This window comes from Cnephaeus nilssonii (assembly GCF_951640355.1).
Source record: "Cnephaeus nilssonii genome assembly, chromosome: 7".
In the NCBI taxonomy this organism is placed as follows: domain Eukaryota; kingdom Metazoa; phylum Chordata; class Mammalia; order Chiroptera; family Vespertilionidae; genus Cnephaeus; species Cnephaeus nilssonii.
The window spans coordinates 12,420,388-12,435,608 of record NC_137078.1 but is presented as its reverse complement, the minus strand read 5'-3'; the positions used below and the strand labels follow the sequence as shown (position 1 = coordinate 12,435,608).

At 44.8% G+C, this 15,221-nt stretch overlaps 1 protein-coding gene across 16 annotated transcripts in view; it reads right to left on the bottom strand.

Annotated features, from left to right (window-relative positions):
- The window catches only part of PRP4K (pre-mRNA processing factor kinase PRP4K), a 57,342-nt gene extending 51,342 nt beyond the window's left edge, over window positions 1-6,000 (bottom strand). For 13 of the 16 annotated variants that reach the window (XR_013813752.1, XR_013813753.1, XR_013813754.1 and 10 more), the window contains exon 1: window positions 5,760-5,920. Coding sequence is in view for 2 of the 16 variants with exons in the window: in XM_079776397.1 (XP_079632523.1) it covers window positions 5,760-5,905 (146 nt within the window). In the remaining 14 variants the exon portion in view is untranslated. Of the gene's footprint in view, window positions 1-5,759 lie in introns of all 16 variants that reach the window. The other 3 variants (XM_079776397.1, XM_079776398.1, XR_013813751.1) reach the window with 2 other exon arrangements.
- Between the last annotated feature and the right edge of the window lie 9,221 nt (window positions 6,001-15,221).

Sequence of the window (15,221 nt, the reverse complement as noted above, 5' to 3'; positions counted from 1 at the left end):
TTGGATAGAGTCCAGGCCGGGCTGAGGGACCCCCCCCACCACCATGCATGAATTTCGTGCACCGGGCCTCTAGTGTTGATATATATGCGATTTGATATGTATGCTATTTTGTTGTATTGACAACAAGCTTCAAAACTTTATATGTCAAGTTTGCTGAAGTTGTTAACATCACAGATATTTTTACACCTAAAAATGTCAAATTTCATGCCAAAAGAAGAGCATCTGCAGGAAGTTTTAATTCATTACTTTATTTGGAAGAAAAAGTTATCATATACTTCAGGAAGCTTATGGTGAACATGCTCCATCTCAAGATACTTGTGAACGCTGGTTTAAACTCTTTAAAAGTGATGATTTCTATGTGAAAGACAAAGAACGTCCAGGTCAACTGAAAAAGTTTGAAGACCAACAATTACAAGCATTATTGGATGAAGATGCGTGTCAAACTCAAAAACAACTTGCAGAAATATTAAACGTTGCTCAGCAAACAATTTCTGATCGTTTACAAGCAATGGGAAAGATTTTAAAGGAAGGAAAATGGGTGCCACATCAACTGAAAAGACAAATGGAAAACCGAAAAGTCATCAGTAAAATGTTGAAAGCATGAAAGTCTTTTTTGCATCGAATTGTGACTGGCGATGAAAAGTGGATTTATTTTGAGAATCCCAAATGCACAAAATCATGGGTTGATCCAGGTCAACCAGCAACATCGACTGCAAGGCCAAATCTCTTTAGAAAGAAGACAATGCTCTGCATTTGGTGGGATCAGGAAGGTGTGGTGTATTATGAGCTTCTAAAACAGGTGAAACTGTTAATACTGATTGCTACTGACAACAAATAATCAATTTGAACCATGCTTTGATCATGAAACTACCAGAATGTGCCAGAAGACACGGCAAAGTAATTTTGCTTTATGATGACACACCATCACACACTTCAAAACCAGTTAACCCTTTGCACTCGCTTGCTTTTTTCTCGATTCCTTTATTCTACTCGGGATTTAATTTTTTAAATACCCCAGATTTTACAAAGCGCGGAAGTAGAATAAAAAACTGGAGTTTCTTTTCATACAAACTTATTTATTTGGATTTTTTTATATTTCAAATTATTGATACATTCAAAGAGTAATTTGCACTCGACATCCGAGTGCAAAAGGTTAAAGACACGTTCAAAGATCTTGCCTGGGAAGTATTAACCCACCCGCCATATTCACCAGACCTTGCTCCTTCAGATTAACATTTGTTCCAATCGATGGCACACACACTTGCTGAGCAGCACTTCAAAATGTATGAAGAAGAGGAAAATTGGGTCTCTGAATGGTTTGCCTCTAAACAATTAAAGTTCTATTGGGACGGTATCCACAAATTACCTAAAAATGGGGGAAATGTGTAGCCAACAATTGACATTACTTTGAATAAAGCACTTTTGATGTCTCTCTTGAAATTATCGTGTTTTCTTTGATTACAAAATCCGCCATTATTAACTGGTACACCTAGTACAGTGGTAGGCAAACCGCGACTCGCAAGCCACATAATGCTCTTTGGCCCCTTGAGTGTGGCTCAGTGTTAGAACCACTTCTTCAAAATAGACTCGCCCAGGCCGAAAACCGACTTCTGCGCATGGGCCACAAAGTTTCAATCGCACTGTACATGCACGCCCGCACGTGGTATTTTGTGGAAGAGCCACACTCAAGGGGCCAAAGAGCTGCATGTGGCTCGCGAACCGCGGTTTGCCAACCACTGACCTAGTATATTGCTGGTTCTTTTGCCAACCTCAATTCTTTATGTAAATTATACTTCCTCAGTCAAGTTTCCCTGACCAGTTCATTTTCATCGCAACACCCACCCTACCACACACATTGCCTTTCTTTACTTAATTTTTCTCCAAGTTGCCACTACCTAATATAATTCTGTTGGTCTCTTCCTATTGTAACACAAACATTATGAGAGCAAAATTTTAATGTTTAATCCACTGCTCTATCCCTAAAGCCTATATTATCTAACCTATAGAAGGTACTCAATAAGTTCTTGTTGGATCCATTAAATGATCCTAAATAAGAGTAATATGCAAAATCGAACAGCAGAACGACCAGTTGTTATGACACGCAATAACCACCAGGGGGCGGCCCTCAACTCAGAAGCTGCCCCCTGGTGGTCAGTGCGCTCCCACAGGGGGAGCGCTGCTCAGCCAGAAGCCGGGCTCATGGCTGGAGAGTGCAGCAGCGGTGGCGGGAGCCTCTCCTGGGTCTCAGACTGCAAGAGGGCGCAGGCCAGGCTGAGGGACACCCCTCCCACCCCAGTGCACGAACGTCGTGCACTGGGTCTCTAGTTTATATAGAATAACATATAAAAACTGTATTTAATACACAACAGATGGTTTATACTGGCTATACCATACTCTTACCCTTGACAGCAAACATTTTGTTCTTGCTCAGGTATCTCCAGTGCTTCACAGTACACATACCTATTTCTTGAATGCAATACCCCAAATGATTTAATCACCTCCCTCAGCAATAAAAACCTGCTATTTGAACCTTTTTCTAAAGCTTTCTATAATTTCTATAATTTACAAGTCTGCCAAGTTTCACTCAAAATTCTTAAAAATTTACCAAAAGCTTATCTAGCTCCTAATGCTTCTGAGAATCAGGATGTACATCATGATGCCCAGTGTTTGAGAGTCATTCCCATGAGTGACTATTGTAATTAAATGTTATTTCAAGAAATAATTAGGTCAATGATAAAAATGCTACAAGCATCTTAGGGCCAGTTAGGTTAACCTTAATAATCCTAGAGTTCTCCCACACTGGAGTTAGGCATAGAGCAGACATTCATCCTCCTCAGTTGATCTCTAAGGCAAATTTCATAGAAAATAACTGCAGTCTGACTAGGTAAATCAGGAAAACTTGAACTCAACTAGTCAATGGCATAACATCTATATTATAAAAACCCAGTGGCCATAATGCTGTAACGACCAAAGACTGTTGTGGGTGGGCGGGGCTGTGCGATTTTGCACGCTGGGCTTCTAGTCCTATCTAATAAAGAAGGAATATGCTAATTGATCATCACTCCATCACAAAGATGGCTGCACCCACAGCTGAGGCTAAGTACCCATAAGGAGCCTTAATGAGCCATCAGCAGGGACCTGAGGTTACGCCCTCCCCCACCCGTGGGGCTTGACAGGGGACCTCAAGGTGTGCTTCCTGACCTGGTGCTGGGCTAGGGGACCTCAGGCCGTGCCCCCCACCAGGTGGGGCTTGACAGGGGACTTCAGGCTGTGCCCGCCACCATGGCACCAGGCCGGGGTCACAGTGTGGCACCGTTACAGTGTTTATGCCAGAACAGTACAGATCTTATGCTATGCAGTGGTTGAACGGAGAGGTCTGGGTTTGATTCCCCTTCAGGGCACAAGCCCAGGTTGTGGACTCATCTATGTTTCTTTCTCCCTTCCTCTCTCTAAAATCAATAAAAAAAATACATATTTTTTATTTTATTTTTTTGTTTAAATTTCTTTATTGATTAAGGTATCACATATTTGTCCTCATCCCCCCATTCCCATCCCACACCCCTCCCTAGCATGCCCCCACCCAATAAAAGAACATTTTAAAAAATTAAAGTCCTATAGTATTATGGTTCATTCATTTTATTTCAGGAACAGTTCAGATTCACTTTGAGGAGTCATTCGGCTACATTTTATTTACATATTCACATAATAGGTTTGTTAGTAATAAATAACTTTTTTAGGCCTCTGCAATATGAGTGATACTGAGATAGTCTTTAATTCTTCCCCTTCCCCACAGAACATTGGGTATAAATGGAATATTTGGTTTATATGTGTTTCATTTTCAATTATTTGAAAATGTTTAACAGAAAACAGTTGAATATGAAAGCAAGTACATGCTGCTCATACTAAATGCTGGATATACTGTAGTGTCTGAACAGTTCTTTAGAGGATACTGAATATTTATATGGACGCTATTCAAAGTAGAACATTTAGAAAAAGTAAACACTAAGGGAGAGAGAAACATCGATGAGAGAGAATCATCAATTGGCCACCTCCTGCATACCCCCACTGGGGATTGAGCCCACAACCCGGGCAAAAGTTATTACCAACAAACCTATTATTTGAATATGTAAATAAAATGTAGCTGAATGACTCCTCAAAGTGAATCTGAACTGTTCCTGAAATAAAATGAATGAACCATAATACTATAGGACTTTAATTTTTTAAAATGTTTTTTTATTGAGTGGGGGCATGCTAGGGAGGGGTGTGGGGTGGGAATGGGGGGATGAGGACAAATATGTGATACCTTAATCAATAAAGAAATTTAAACAAAAAAATTTAAAAAATAAAAAATATATATATTTTTTTTATTGATTTTAGAGAGAGGAAGGGAGAAAGAAACATAGATGAGTCCACAACCTGGGCTTGTGCCCTGAAGGGGAATCAAACCCAGACCTCTCCGTTCAACCACTGCATAGCATAAGATCTGTACTGTTCTGGCATAAACACTGTAACGGTGCCACACTGTGACCTCCATGAGACACAAAATGAGACAAAGTCTAGTTAAAACTTTAGACTCCATTTGCCGTCCTCTAAGTCAAATTGTGACGATGATAAAGCAGCTTTCAAAGGTCCTTAATGAAAAACTTCCCTGTCTAGCTGAGTAAAGCAAATGACTGAGGAGTCCCACTGGTTGCACAGCAATGAAGTGTTGGGCCGTCTGGCGGCAAAGATTTCGCCTATCTCTCAATCCCAAGTTGCTGGGATATACCTACCGCTTTTCTAAAATGGCTGGAAACAAGTCAGATAACGCTGACGCGAAAACAGCCGATATAAGACTATTGTTTTTAAAATCCATTCTCTTTTGTGTTCTTGTTTGAGATTTCCTAACATAAACACGAAAAACAAATACACTGATTTCAGTTAAGCAATGGTTAGCCTCTGCAACATACACAGGTATGTATTGCTCTTGGCCACATCCATTCTTCTATTAGCTTAGCTACAGACAAAGTGCTGGGGTCTGAAGGAGCTGACAATCTCCACTCCTCCTCTCAGGGGTCCTCCCACAGAAGCGTTCCAGTCAGGCCCAAAATGCCGGGCCTTAAACCCCAGTACTTGGTCTTACTTTGTCTCACGTTTACAAGTTGGCAAATAAGCTGCCAATAAAACATCGGGCGGATGATGGAGTCAAGAGCAGAGGGGTGGCGAGATGAAGTGCACAAACTAGAGCTGTGGGGTGGTCCAAGAGAGTGACCCTAGCACCCCTTCTCCTGCTTTCTGGTTCTAAAGCTGGCCCCCGGAGCAGGACGACCGGCCCTGCCTGCGGAAGGAAGCACCGTCTCAGGGCTGGCCCGGGTGCCGCACTGCTCCGCGGATCCCCAGCACCGAGGCTGCGAGCGCGGCGGCCCGGGACCGCCGACCGCACCGGGCGGGAGGACGAGGAAGGCGCGACCGCACCGTGGCCGCACCGCCCGGTGCGCGGGACCTGTAGAGGCCGCTCGCGCCCACGCCTCCCAGAGCAGCGACGCGCGGCAGGCCGCGGCCGCCTCCGGCTCAACAGACGCAGCCTCCGGGAGTGGAGCTCGCAGGCCAGCCGCGGCGCCCCGCGTTTCCCGCCCCACAACGTATCGAGCGGGGGAAAAGGCAAAGTTTGGCTCTCGCCGTTAGGCCTGAACTTTCCCGCCCGCCGGTGCAAGTCTCCACCGTCTGCCACTCGGCAGTCCCCAGGGCTCCGGCCTTCTGTACTGCCGAGAGAGACTTACTCCGACTGTTCCCGCAGACACTGAGCCTCCGCGGCGGCCATCTTGAACTTCCTGACTCCGCGGTGGCGGCGGCGGCGGCGGCGGCGGCTGCCCGGACGGTGGAGGCGACTGTGCGGGGAGGAAGAGGGAGCAGAGCCGTCGCGCATGTGCTAAGCGCGCAGGGCACCGTGGAGCTCCGAGTCCGCTCTAAGAATCCAGATAGAAAAGTGCATCCGGGGACAGGGCGAGCGAGCGTGATGACGCAACTTCCCCAGGCGGGGGTGGGGCGCGAGGAGCGGGGGGCGGCGACTGCTCGGGGTTCGAGGCCGAGTGACAGGCATGCGCTCTGCGCTAGTCTAGGTTGGAACGGAGCGTTTAGGTCTGGGAGCTTGCTGGAGCGGGAGGACCGGGAGTCCGGGAGGTACCGGTGTCATGCGTCTTCACTGGGCCCAGAAGTTGAGTGAAAATTCTCAGTCCAGGGCAAACAAAAGGATGATTTTGCTTCTGAGCTGCGTCGGATGCCTTTTTGCTGGCTAGATAATTCCACCAGAAGTAGCATTAAGGGAAAGTTCGTAGAAAGGCATATTGAGAATACTGGAAAGTTAAGAGCTGCACTTAGAACGTAAATGTATTTTAATATGTAACCGTTATTGATACATTTATTTAAAACATGAACTTTGTTTCAATTTTTGCCAAATCCAGGGATAATGCCAGGAGTCGTTAAGAGTCACTGGTTCTGTAAATGGAAGTTTTAAGTAATATTTTTGGTTCAAATTATATTTTTCTATAATAATGGACTACAGTAATGAGACTAGATGAAATACTGTATAAAAAACATTTATTGACTCTTGGAGAGCTTTCAGCACCGTGTAGGATTTTATATCGCTCTCGGGAAAAAAAAAGACCATTCTCCTTCCTCTGGCACCTGGAAGCAGGGTGACCATTACTTTCATTCTTAAAAACAATTGAGTTTGGTTTGTCCTGGAAGTTTGAGCTCAGAATATCTGGGCTTCTCATATATCTTAAATTTTCAGAGGGGACGAGTTACAAATATTCTTTAAAAATAAGTACCTGTTTGGCTGAGTCCCAAACATGTTAAAATGTTAAGTGTTTTCCCCACATGGACTCTATTAATATGGAATACTAAATTAACCTTTGGATAATTATTGATTTTTGTGGATTCCCCATTGAAGCATTTCTTTATATAGTTTTTAATTATATTGTTTTCTTCATGAAGGATTTCTCTCTTTCTCCTTAACAATCAGGTTCAGGTATAGTAACTTGAAAGACTTTTTTTCAAAGGAATAAGTTTTCAGAGATATGTTAAAAATGGTTTATATTTTAACCATATGCTTATTTATGTACTAATAGTGTATAAGTTGGGATTTCAGAGTTCTAACTATTACTCCCTCATCCCTATATATCTTTTCAAAGTATTACTAATTCAGCCTTGTATGCACAGTTCATTGTATTATCTGCTCCCTGCCCTCATGAAGGCAAGGCAATGTCAAGCTCAAATATGTTATTAAAATAACAAAAATAATAAATTATCTATATAAAACCCTATATGCAAATAGGTCGAATGGCAGAACAGCCAAACAACCAGTCGCTATGATGTATGCTGACCACCAGGGCACGTGCGCAGAACATGGCGGGCGTTGGCAGCAGGTGGCAGAGTGCAGAACATGGCGGGTGTTGGCCATGGTGAGATGGTAGAGCAGGTGAGCGGGGACACCAGACCAAGGTGGGGCACCAGTCGCTGTCATCAGGATGAGCCTCTAGTGGTTATTGAAAATTCTTTGCTCCCATGCACCGTGGTTCCACCGGGTGCTTGCACCTGCTGCCGGCACTGGCCCCGCTCACACCCGCTGATCACTTGGCGCTGTCAGCGGTTGCAAGTGGTGACTGCCAGCCCCGATTGCCCATCAGAGCTTTTCCACCTACCCCTGCTCCTGAGGGGCAATCGGGGCCAGCAGCTGCCTCTTGCACCCGCTGCCAGTGCCGGCCCCGCTCATACCCACTGTTGGCGCCTGGCACCTGTCTCAATCGCTTGATGTCATCAGCGGGTGCGAGCAGCGTCAGCAGGTGCAAGCAGCGGCTGACAGCCCTCATCGCCCCTGAGGGCCTCTCCACCTCCCCCTGCTCCTGAGGGGCGATCAGGGCAGCAGCTGCCACTAGCACCCACTGCTGGCACTGGCCCCAATTGCTCCACGCCAGCAGTGGGTGTGAGTGGGGCCAGTGCTGTCAGCGGGTGGGAGCGAGGCTGCCCGCAGCCAGGATTTGAATTGAAATCGAACTTCCACGTCTTTGCTCTTTCCTTCTTACCATGAAGCTTCCCACAGAAATGTAATTTGTTTAGCATCTTATTGAGTACCCACTAACAGCTCTTTCATATTCAAATGTTTTTTTGAGTAAAAGGAAAAGATCACTGTATTGTCGTCCAGAAATACTTATTTTCCCAAGGTCCAGAGGCTGTATTCTCTTTCTTTTTGCTGATTAGTGGAGAGCTTATAGGCCTATCGCGGTTTCCTTAATCATAATATTATATTCCTTGGTCCCCTTTGGCTCCACAATTCTTTGCAGTATGCTTAATGTAAAGATTAAACCTAGCTGGTTTGGCTCAATGGATAGAGTGTCGGCCTGTGGACCAACGAGTCCCAGGTTCCATTCTGGTCAAGGGCACATAACTCGCTTTCAGGCTCCTCCCTGGCCCAGGCCCTGGTCAGGGTGTTTGCAGGAAGCAACCAATCGATGTGTTTCTCTCACATCAATATTTATCTCTGTCTTTCCCTCTCTCTCTTTTTTTTTTTTTAAATATATTTTATTGATTTTTTACAGAGAGGAAGAGAGAGGGATAGAGAGCCAGAAACATCGATCAGCTGCCTCCTGCACACCCCCTACTGGGGATGTGCCCGCAACCAAGGCACATGCCCTTGACCGGAATCGAACCTGGGACCCTTGAGTCCGCAGGCCGACGCTCTATCCACTGAGCCAAACCGGTTTCGGCTTTCCCTCTCTCTTAACATCAATGGAAAAATATCCTCAGGAGAGGATTAAAATCCTACCTAATAATAGAGTAATATGCAAATTGACCTCACCTTCTCTATGCTTAAGCCACGCCCACCAGCCAAGCCACACCCACCAGCCAATCAGGAGCAAATATGCAAATAAACCCAACCAAGATGGCTACAGCCACCAACAGCGGGAGGGAGGCTTGGGTTTCCATGGTAACAAAAGAAGCCATTCTGTTGCCGGCCTAACCCTCCACTCAAGGCTACAAAGTTTCAATTATATAAGGTAAATAAATTTCAGATACCAGGGCCTCCTCTTGGGTCGCCAGGGGGTGTGGCCGGCCTGCAAACCACCACAGGCCCCTCGCTCAGGCCGCCCCACACCCCAAGGGAAGCCCCACCCTTCAGGGCAAACCAGTCAGCCCCCACCCATGCACCAGACCTCTATCCTATCTAATAAAAGAGTAATATGCAGATTGACCATCACTGCAACACACAATATAGCTGCCCCCATGTGGTCAAAGATCCTGCCCCCATGTGGACACAAGATGGCCACCACAAGATGGCCAGCAGGGGAGGGCAGCTGGGAGGCACCAGGCCTGCAAGGGAGGGCAGTTGGAGGCGATCAACCCTGTAGGGGAGGGCAGTTAGGGGTGACCAGGCCGGCAGAGGAGGGAAGTTGGGGCAAACAGGCTGGCTGGGGAGCAGTTAGGCATCAATCAGGCTGGCAGGGGAGTGGTTAGGGGGTGATCAGGCTGGCAGGCAGAAGCGGTTAGGGGCAATCAGGCAGGCAGGCAGGCGAGCGGTTGGGAGCCAGCAGTCCTGGATTGTGAGAGGGATTCCAGATTGGAGAGGGTGCAGGCTGGGCTGAGGGACACGCCCCCCACTCCGTACACAAATTTCTTGCACCGGGCCTCTAGTAAATAAATAAACAAACTAAGCACACTGAGTAGGGGGAAGGTGGATGAGGGAAGTAGGCACTAAGGATGTTCAGGTTTGAAGCCAGATTATGACTGGCTAAAGTCTAGATTTGGATAAACCAAGTTTTTAAAAGAGAGCATAGCAGCCCGGCTGGCAACACTCAGTGGTTGAGGGTCGACCTATGAACAGGTCATTGTTCTATTCCTGGTCAGGGCACATGCCCAGGTTGCAGGCTGGATCCCCAGTGTGGGGTGTGCAGGAGGCAGCCGTTCAATGATTCTCTCTCATCATTGATGTTTCTATCTCTTCTTCTCCCTTCCTCCCTTGACATTGATAAAAATACATTTTTTAAAAAGAGCATAACAAAATAAAGTTTTAGAAAATGATGCTAGCAAAATACTTCCTTTAAAATCTTCTCACCAGGGTACTACCAGTATGCAGTGTATACTAGGAAGGGGATTTGTCAAGGACTCACTCAAAACTGTGGACATCCTGGATGGTCAGAAAGACAAACAGGTGGGTCCTAGAGCCCACCTCTAATTATCTGGTTATTAAATTAAACATCACTGGAGGCAAAAATAACAAAACTGAAGCTATTTGTACTTCGGGCATATCATGAAAAGGCCGTTCCTTTGGAAAAGACAATAATGCTGGAAAAATAAAAGGCAGCAGGAAGAGGAAGACCAAATATGAGATGGATTGACTCTACACAGAAGCCATAGGCACGAGTCTACAGGACCCAAGCAGGGCCATGGAGCACAGGACTTTTGTGGACATCACTCAGTCTCAGGAAGTAGGAGCCAAATCAACTGCAGGTAACACACACACACCCTTATGTTGCTGTTGTAGTTTTAGAGAACGGGTGTTTTTTTTAATGGTAGAGTTAAAATTAAAGCAAACATCCACCTACTACTTTAATCATTGTTATAGGCCCCTCTCTCAGACAACCAAAGAGGTGTAATCAGACAGCCCTGAGTCAGAAGGCAAGGGCTGTCCCCACCCCAGTTCTTGTCTTCTCATATAAATCAATTTAAATGAGAGACCCTGATTGCATTGTGATAAAGCCAATTTTATTTATTAAAGCAATTAAAGCAAACACATTTATTAAAGAAGCAAGCAAGCAAATCTATCACCAGGTATAATGTGCACAGATGGGCTCTTAGCTAATCTGGAGAGTGATGAGTTGGGTGGGGGTCAGAGGAGTTATATACCTTCCTGTCTATAGGTTTCAGAATTCCTCTGCTGAATATCTTGGTACAGGTTAATTCTCAAGGTCCCTTTTTACTTTGTTGTGGCCTTCCCAGAATTCATGAGACGCATCTAGCAATTTTATCTTGCTAAGCCTTGACCCCTCTGGCTTTTGTGTTCAGGGAGCAAAAAATAAAATTGCCCCCTTTCCTCTTCCTTCCTTGCATTCTCTCCTTAGGGAGGCTTTTAACCATTTGCTCTCTAGAATCCTTGGCTGGGGAAGATGATGGCTTGTTATTTACAAGCTGGCTTCAAATTGCCCCCAGTGTTTGGCCTTGTTTTAACTTTCCTGCCTCATTTTCCCTATTCCTCTTGCCCTGGAGTTTTCCTCGCTTTTACTGCCCTGTAACAATTCAGCAAGTGTTTATGAAGCAACAAACTTTCCATTTTCAAACTATGACCCCAACTTTTCATTCTCGCTGTTCTTCCTCCGCCCATTCAGGATCTTCCGCTCTGGAAAGCTGCCCAGCAGGAGCCCTTTCCTAGCAAGCCGGGCCGAGAAGTAGGTTAGGAATTGAACTCACCCGGATCAATCCCCCGCGGGGCGGGGCCTCAGCGAGCGGGCGCTTCCCGGTGGGTGGACTCCCGGCCTACGCCCCGCCCAGGAAGTCGCGTGAGTGCGTGCGTGCGTGCGTAGCAGGAAGGGGTGGGCGGGTCTGCAGTCCTTTGCAGTTCCGGCCCTGAAGCTACGGATCTAGGCTGAACTTCCTGCTTCTGGTCGGTGCCTTCGTGCTCCCTCCGGGCAGGCCTTTGCTCCGTGGTTCCGAGCCAGCTCTTCAGTCCCCGTCAGTCTCCGCACTGTTGCCGCCATTACAGTCGGCGGTTTCCCAGCTGCCCGCCCTGGCGGAGGCCCACCTACCAGAGAAGCCCGCGTCCCTAGACCCTCGCGGCGGCCGCATTCAGTAAAGCGGAGATTGACTTTTGCTGGAGAGATCGGGAAAGCTAAGCGCTCGGCGTCCCCCTCCCTCCGACCCCCAAACAATACCGAACAGGTTTGCGGGTCCGGAGACGGGGTTTGGGGGACAAACTTGCATTTTTGAACATTTCGACTTGTTCTTGCCATCATTTCTTTCAAGCATTATTACTTTCATACAAGATACACATTCCAGAAGTGGTTTGAAAATGCCTTTGAATTATCTTCCTCCCGCGGAAGTGTAAACTAAGCAACACTGGCATCGTCAATCGCGTTAGGCTCATTACAACGTAGGCTGTACACAAAAATGAAGAGCACCATAAAATCCTTGGAAGGAAACTGATCTAGGAAAGAGTCCCCAGATCGCCTTTTGGATAATACTTAAGTTTTTATCTAGTTTAAATCTAGATTTGGAATTTGTAGCCGTTTGGGAACATACTAGGCTGTTCTTCCTTTATTACAGAACAAAAACTTTTTGTTTCAATTTAGCTTTTTTTCTTTGTTTTAAAGCAGTTCAGATGCGTTCATGAAAATCTAGAATATACAAAGCAAAAGGAAACAAAAAGAGCCAACGTTAACATATTGGTGTATTTTGGCCTATTTCCATATGAAATATTAAGTTTTCTTGTGCTCGTGTATGAAATGCGATATTTCCCCTTTTCATATAATATGCCCATCAGTTTTTACATTATTCTAGTTTTAGTAAACACTTTTATAACTACATGATGCCCCTTTCCTTTGTTACTGGTTGTCTAAGTCCTCTCAGTTTTGCATTATTGTATATGAGTATGATGAGACAATATCTAGAATTGTATTTAGAGCATGACCATTCAAGCCAGGGAGACCTGGGCTTCACCACTTGCTCTGCAACTTCCAACAACGTATTTACTAGGAACCTTTTGGGGCCTCATTTTGCACTACTAACACAAAAATAATTCTCATCACGTAGAGTTATTACAAGAATTAAATGAAATAGTGAAAGTGGCTGGAACATATATTAGTAAATACAAGCTTTGTCTGTAGGCAATGTTTGTTTTGGGTTTTATTCCTTTTTTTCTGTAACCCACATGGTTTATTTCCAGATTTCATATGTAGTTAAATGCTATCACCACTGGATGTGGGGGTTTTATACACAGCTTTTTATACAGTTTATTTATTACATAGTAATACATAAAAGCATAAATACTACCTATATTAAAAATCTTTTTTGCAATAAGGAAAAATGAAAATTGTCTATAATCCTACTACCTATAAATAATTTTTATTCACATTTTATAATAGGGCTTATCCTTTCTCACTTTTTTATACATTTATACATATATTAATGATATTTTTAAAATAGGGTTGTATAATAAATTCAGGTTAATAACTTGCTGAGGACAGCAAAGAAGTTCAGTGTAAAGAGAATGTAGTGGTTAAAGAAGTAGAAAATAAGCTGGAAAGGATTTGAATTTCATTTAAAATTTGACATTTAATTTGTTATAGAAGGTTCACTTTGCTGTTGTGTGAAGATAGATAACAGGGCTCAGGGTGGAAAGGTGGAATCCAGGTAGGAATATAATTCAGTAATCCCGTGAGTGACGGTAGAAGTAGAAAAAGTGGTTGGATTCTGGATATATTTTGAAAGGACAGGCTGTAGAATTCACAGATTGATTGGATGTGGGATGTGAGAGTCAGAAACTTAAATTATTGCCTGAGCAATTGGATGGTTATAATTGCCACTTACAGAGAAAATGAAGGAGCAGATTTTAAAGGTGGGTGGGGGTGAGGGAGGATGAAGAGTTCTGTTTTAGTCCTTACATTTCAGAGTCTTAGATGTCTGCTGAATGTGGAGTCTTAAAGACTTCAGTTATTGTTGAGTTTTCCATTTCTACTTTCATTTTTGTGAATTTTTGCTACACTTCTTTTGGTTATTTGTTATTAGCTACATATATGTTTATAAATGTTACAGTTTCCTGTTGGATTGACACTTATTACAAAATGTCCTTATTTTTCTCTACTAACATTTAAAATATTTTTATTTGCTTGACATTACAACTTTATTATGGTTGCTACTTACACGATTTGTACCATTAAATCTAAAGTGTGTCTCTTCTAGACAGCATTCAGTTATATCTTGTTTGTTTGTTTTTTAGCCTAATCTAGGGATCTGCCTTTTAATTAGATTATTTACTCTATTTACTTTAAAAACGTTTTTATTGATTTTTAGGGGGAGAGAGAGAAACATTGACGTGAGAGAGAAACATTCATCGCTTGCCTCCCACATGTACCTTTAGCAGGAATTGAGCCCAAAACCTGGGCATGTGCCCTGATGGAGAATCAAATCAGCAACCTTTCAATTCACAGGACAATGCTCAACTACCTGAGCCACACCAGCTAGGGCTGTGTACTCCATTCATGTTCAATGTTATTGATATAGTTGAGTTATGTCCCCTATTTTTACTTTTTGTTTTCTGTATGTCTCATATCTTTTGTGTTCCTCTATCCCTTCTTTATTGCTTTTTATTGTATTAAGTGAATATTTACTCCTGCAGCAGTTTAATTTTTTAATTGATTTTTTTCACTTTTTGAAAAGTTAATTCCTTAGTGGTTGGTTGCTCTAGGACTTGCCATATACATCTTAGAGTCAGCATTAGATTTACAACAACTTAATTCCAATGAGATTGAAAAATTTTACTCCAATATAGTTTTGTTTCCCTGCTTTTTATGATATAACTAGAGGCCCAGTGCACGAAATTCTTGCACGGGGGGCAGGGGTGTCCCTCAGCCCAGCCTGCACCCTCTCCAATCTGGGACCCTTCGAGGGATGTCCCACTGCCCATTTAGGGCAGTCGGACATCCCTCTCACAATCCAGGACTGCTGGCTCCCAACTGCTCACCTGCCTGCCTTCCTGATTGCCCCTAACCACTTCTGCCTGCCAGCCTGATCACCCCCTAACCACTGCCCTGCCAGCCTGATTGATGTCTAACTGCTCCCCTGCCAGCCTGTTTGCCCCCAACTTCCCTCCTCTGCTGACCTGGTCACCCCTAACTGCCCCCCCCCCTGCAGACTTGATTGCCCCCAACTGCCCTCCCTTGCAGGCCTGGTGCCTCCCAAATGCCCTCCCCTGCTGGCCATCTTGTGGTGGCCATCTTGTGTCCACATGGGGGCAGGATCTTTGACCACATGGGGGCAGCTATATTGTGTGTTGCAGTGATGGTCAATCTGCATATTACTCTTATATTAGATAGGATAGAGGTCTGGTGCATGGGTGGGGGCTGACTGGTTTGCCCTGAAGGTTGTCCCAGATCAGGGTGGGGGTTCCTTTGGGGCGTGGGGCAGCCTATGCGAGGGGCCTGTGGTGGTTTGCAGGCTGGCCATGCCCCCCGGCGACCCAAGCGGAGGCCATG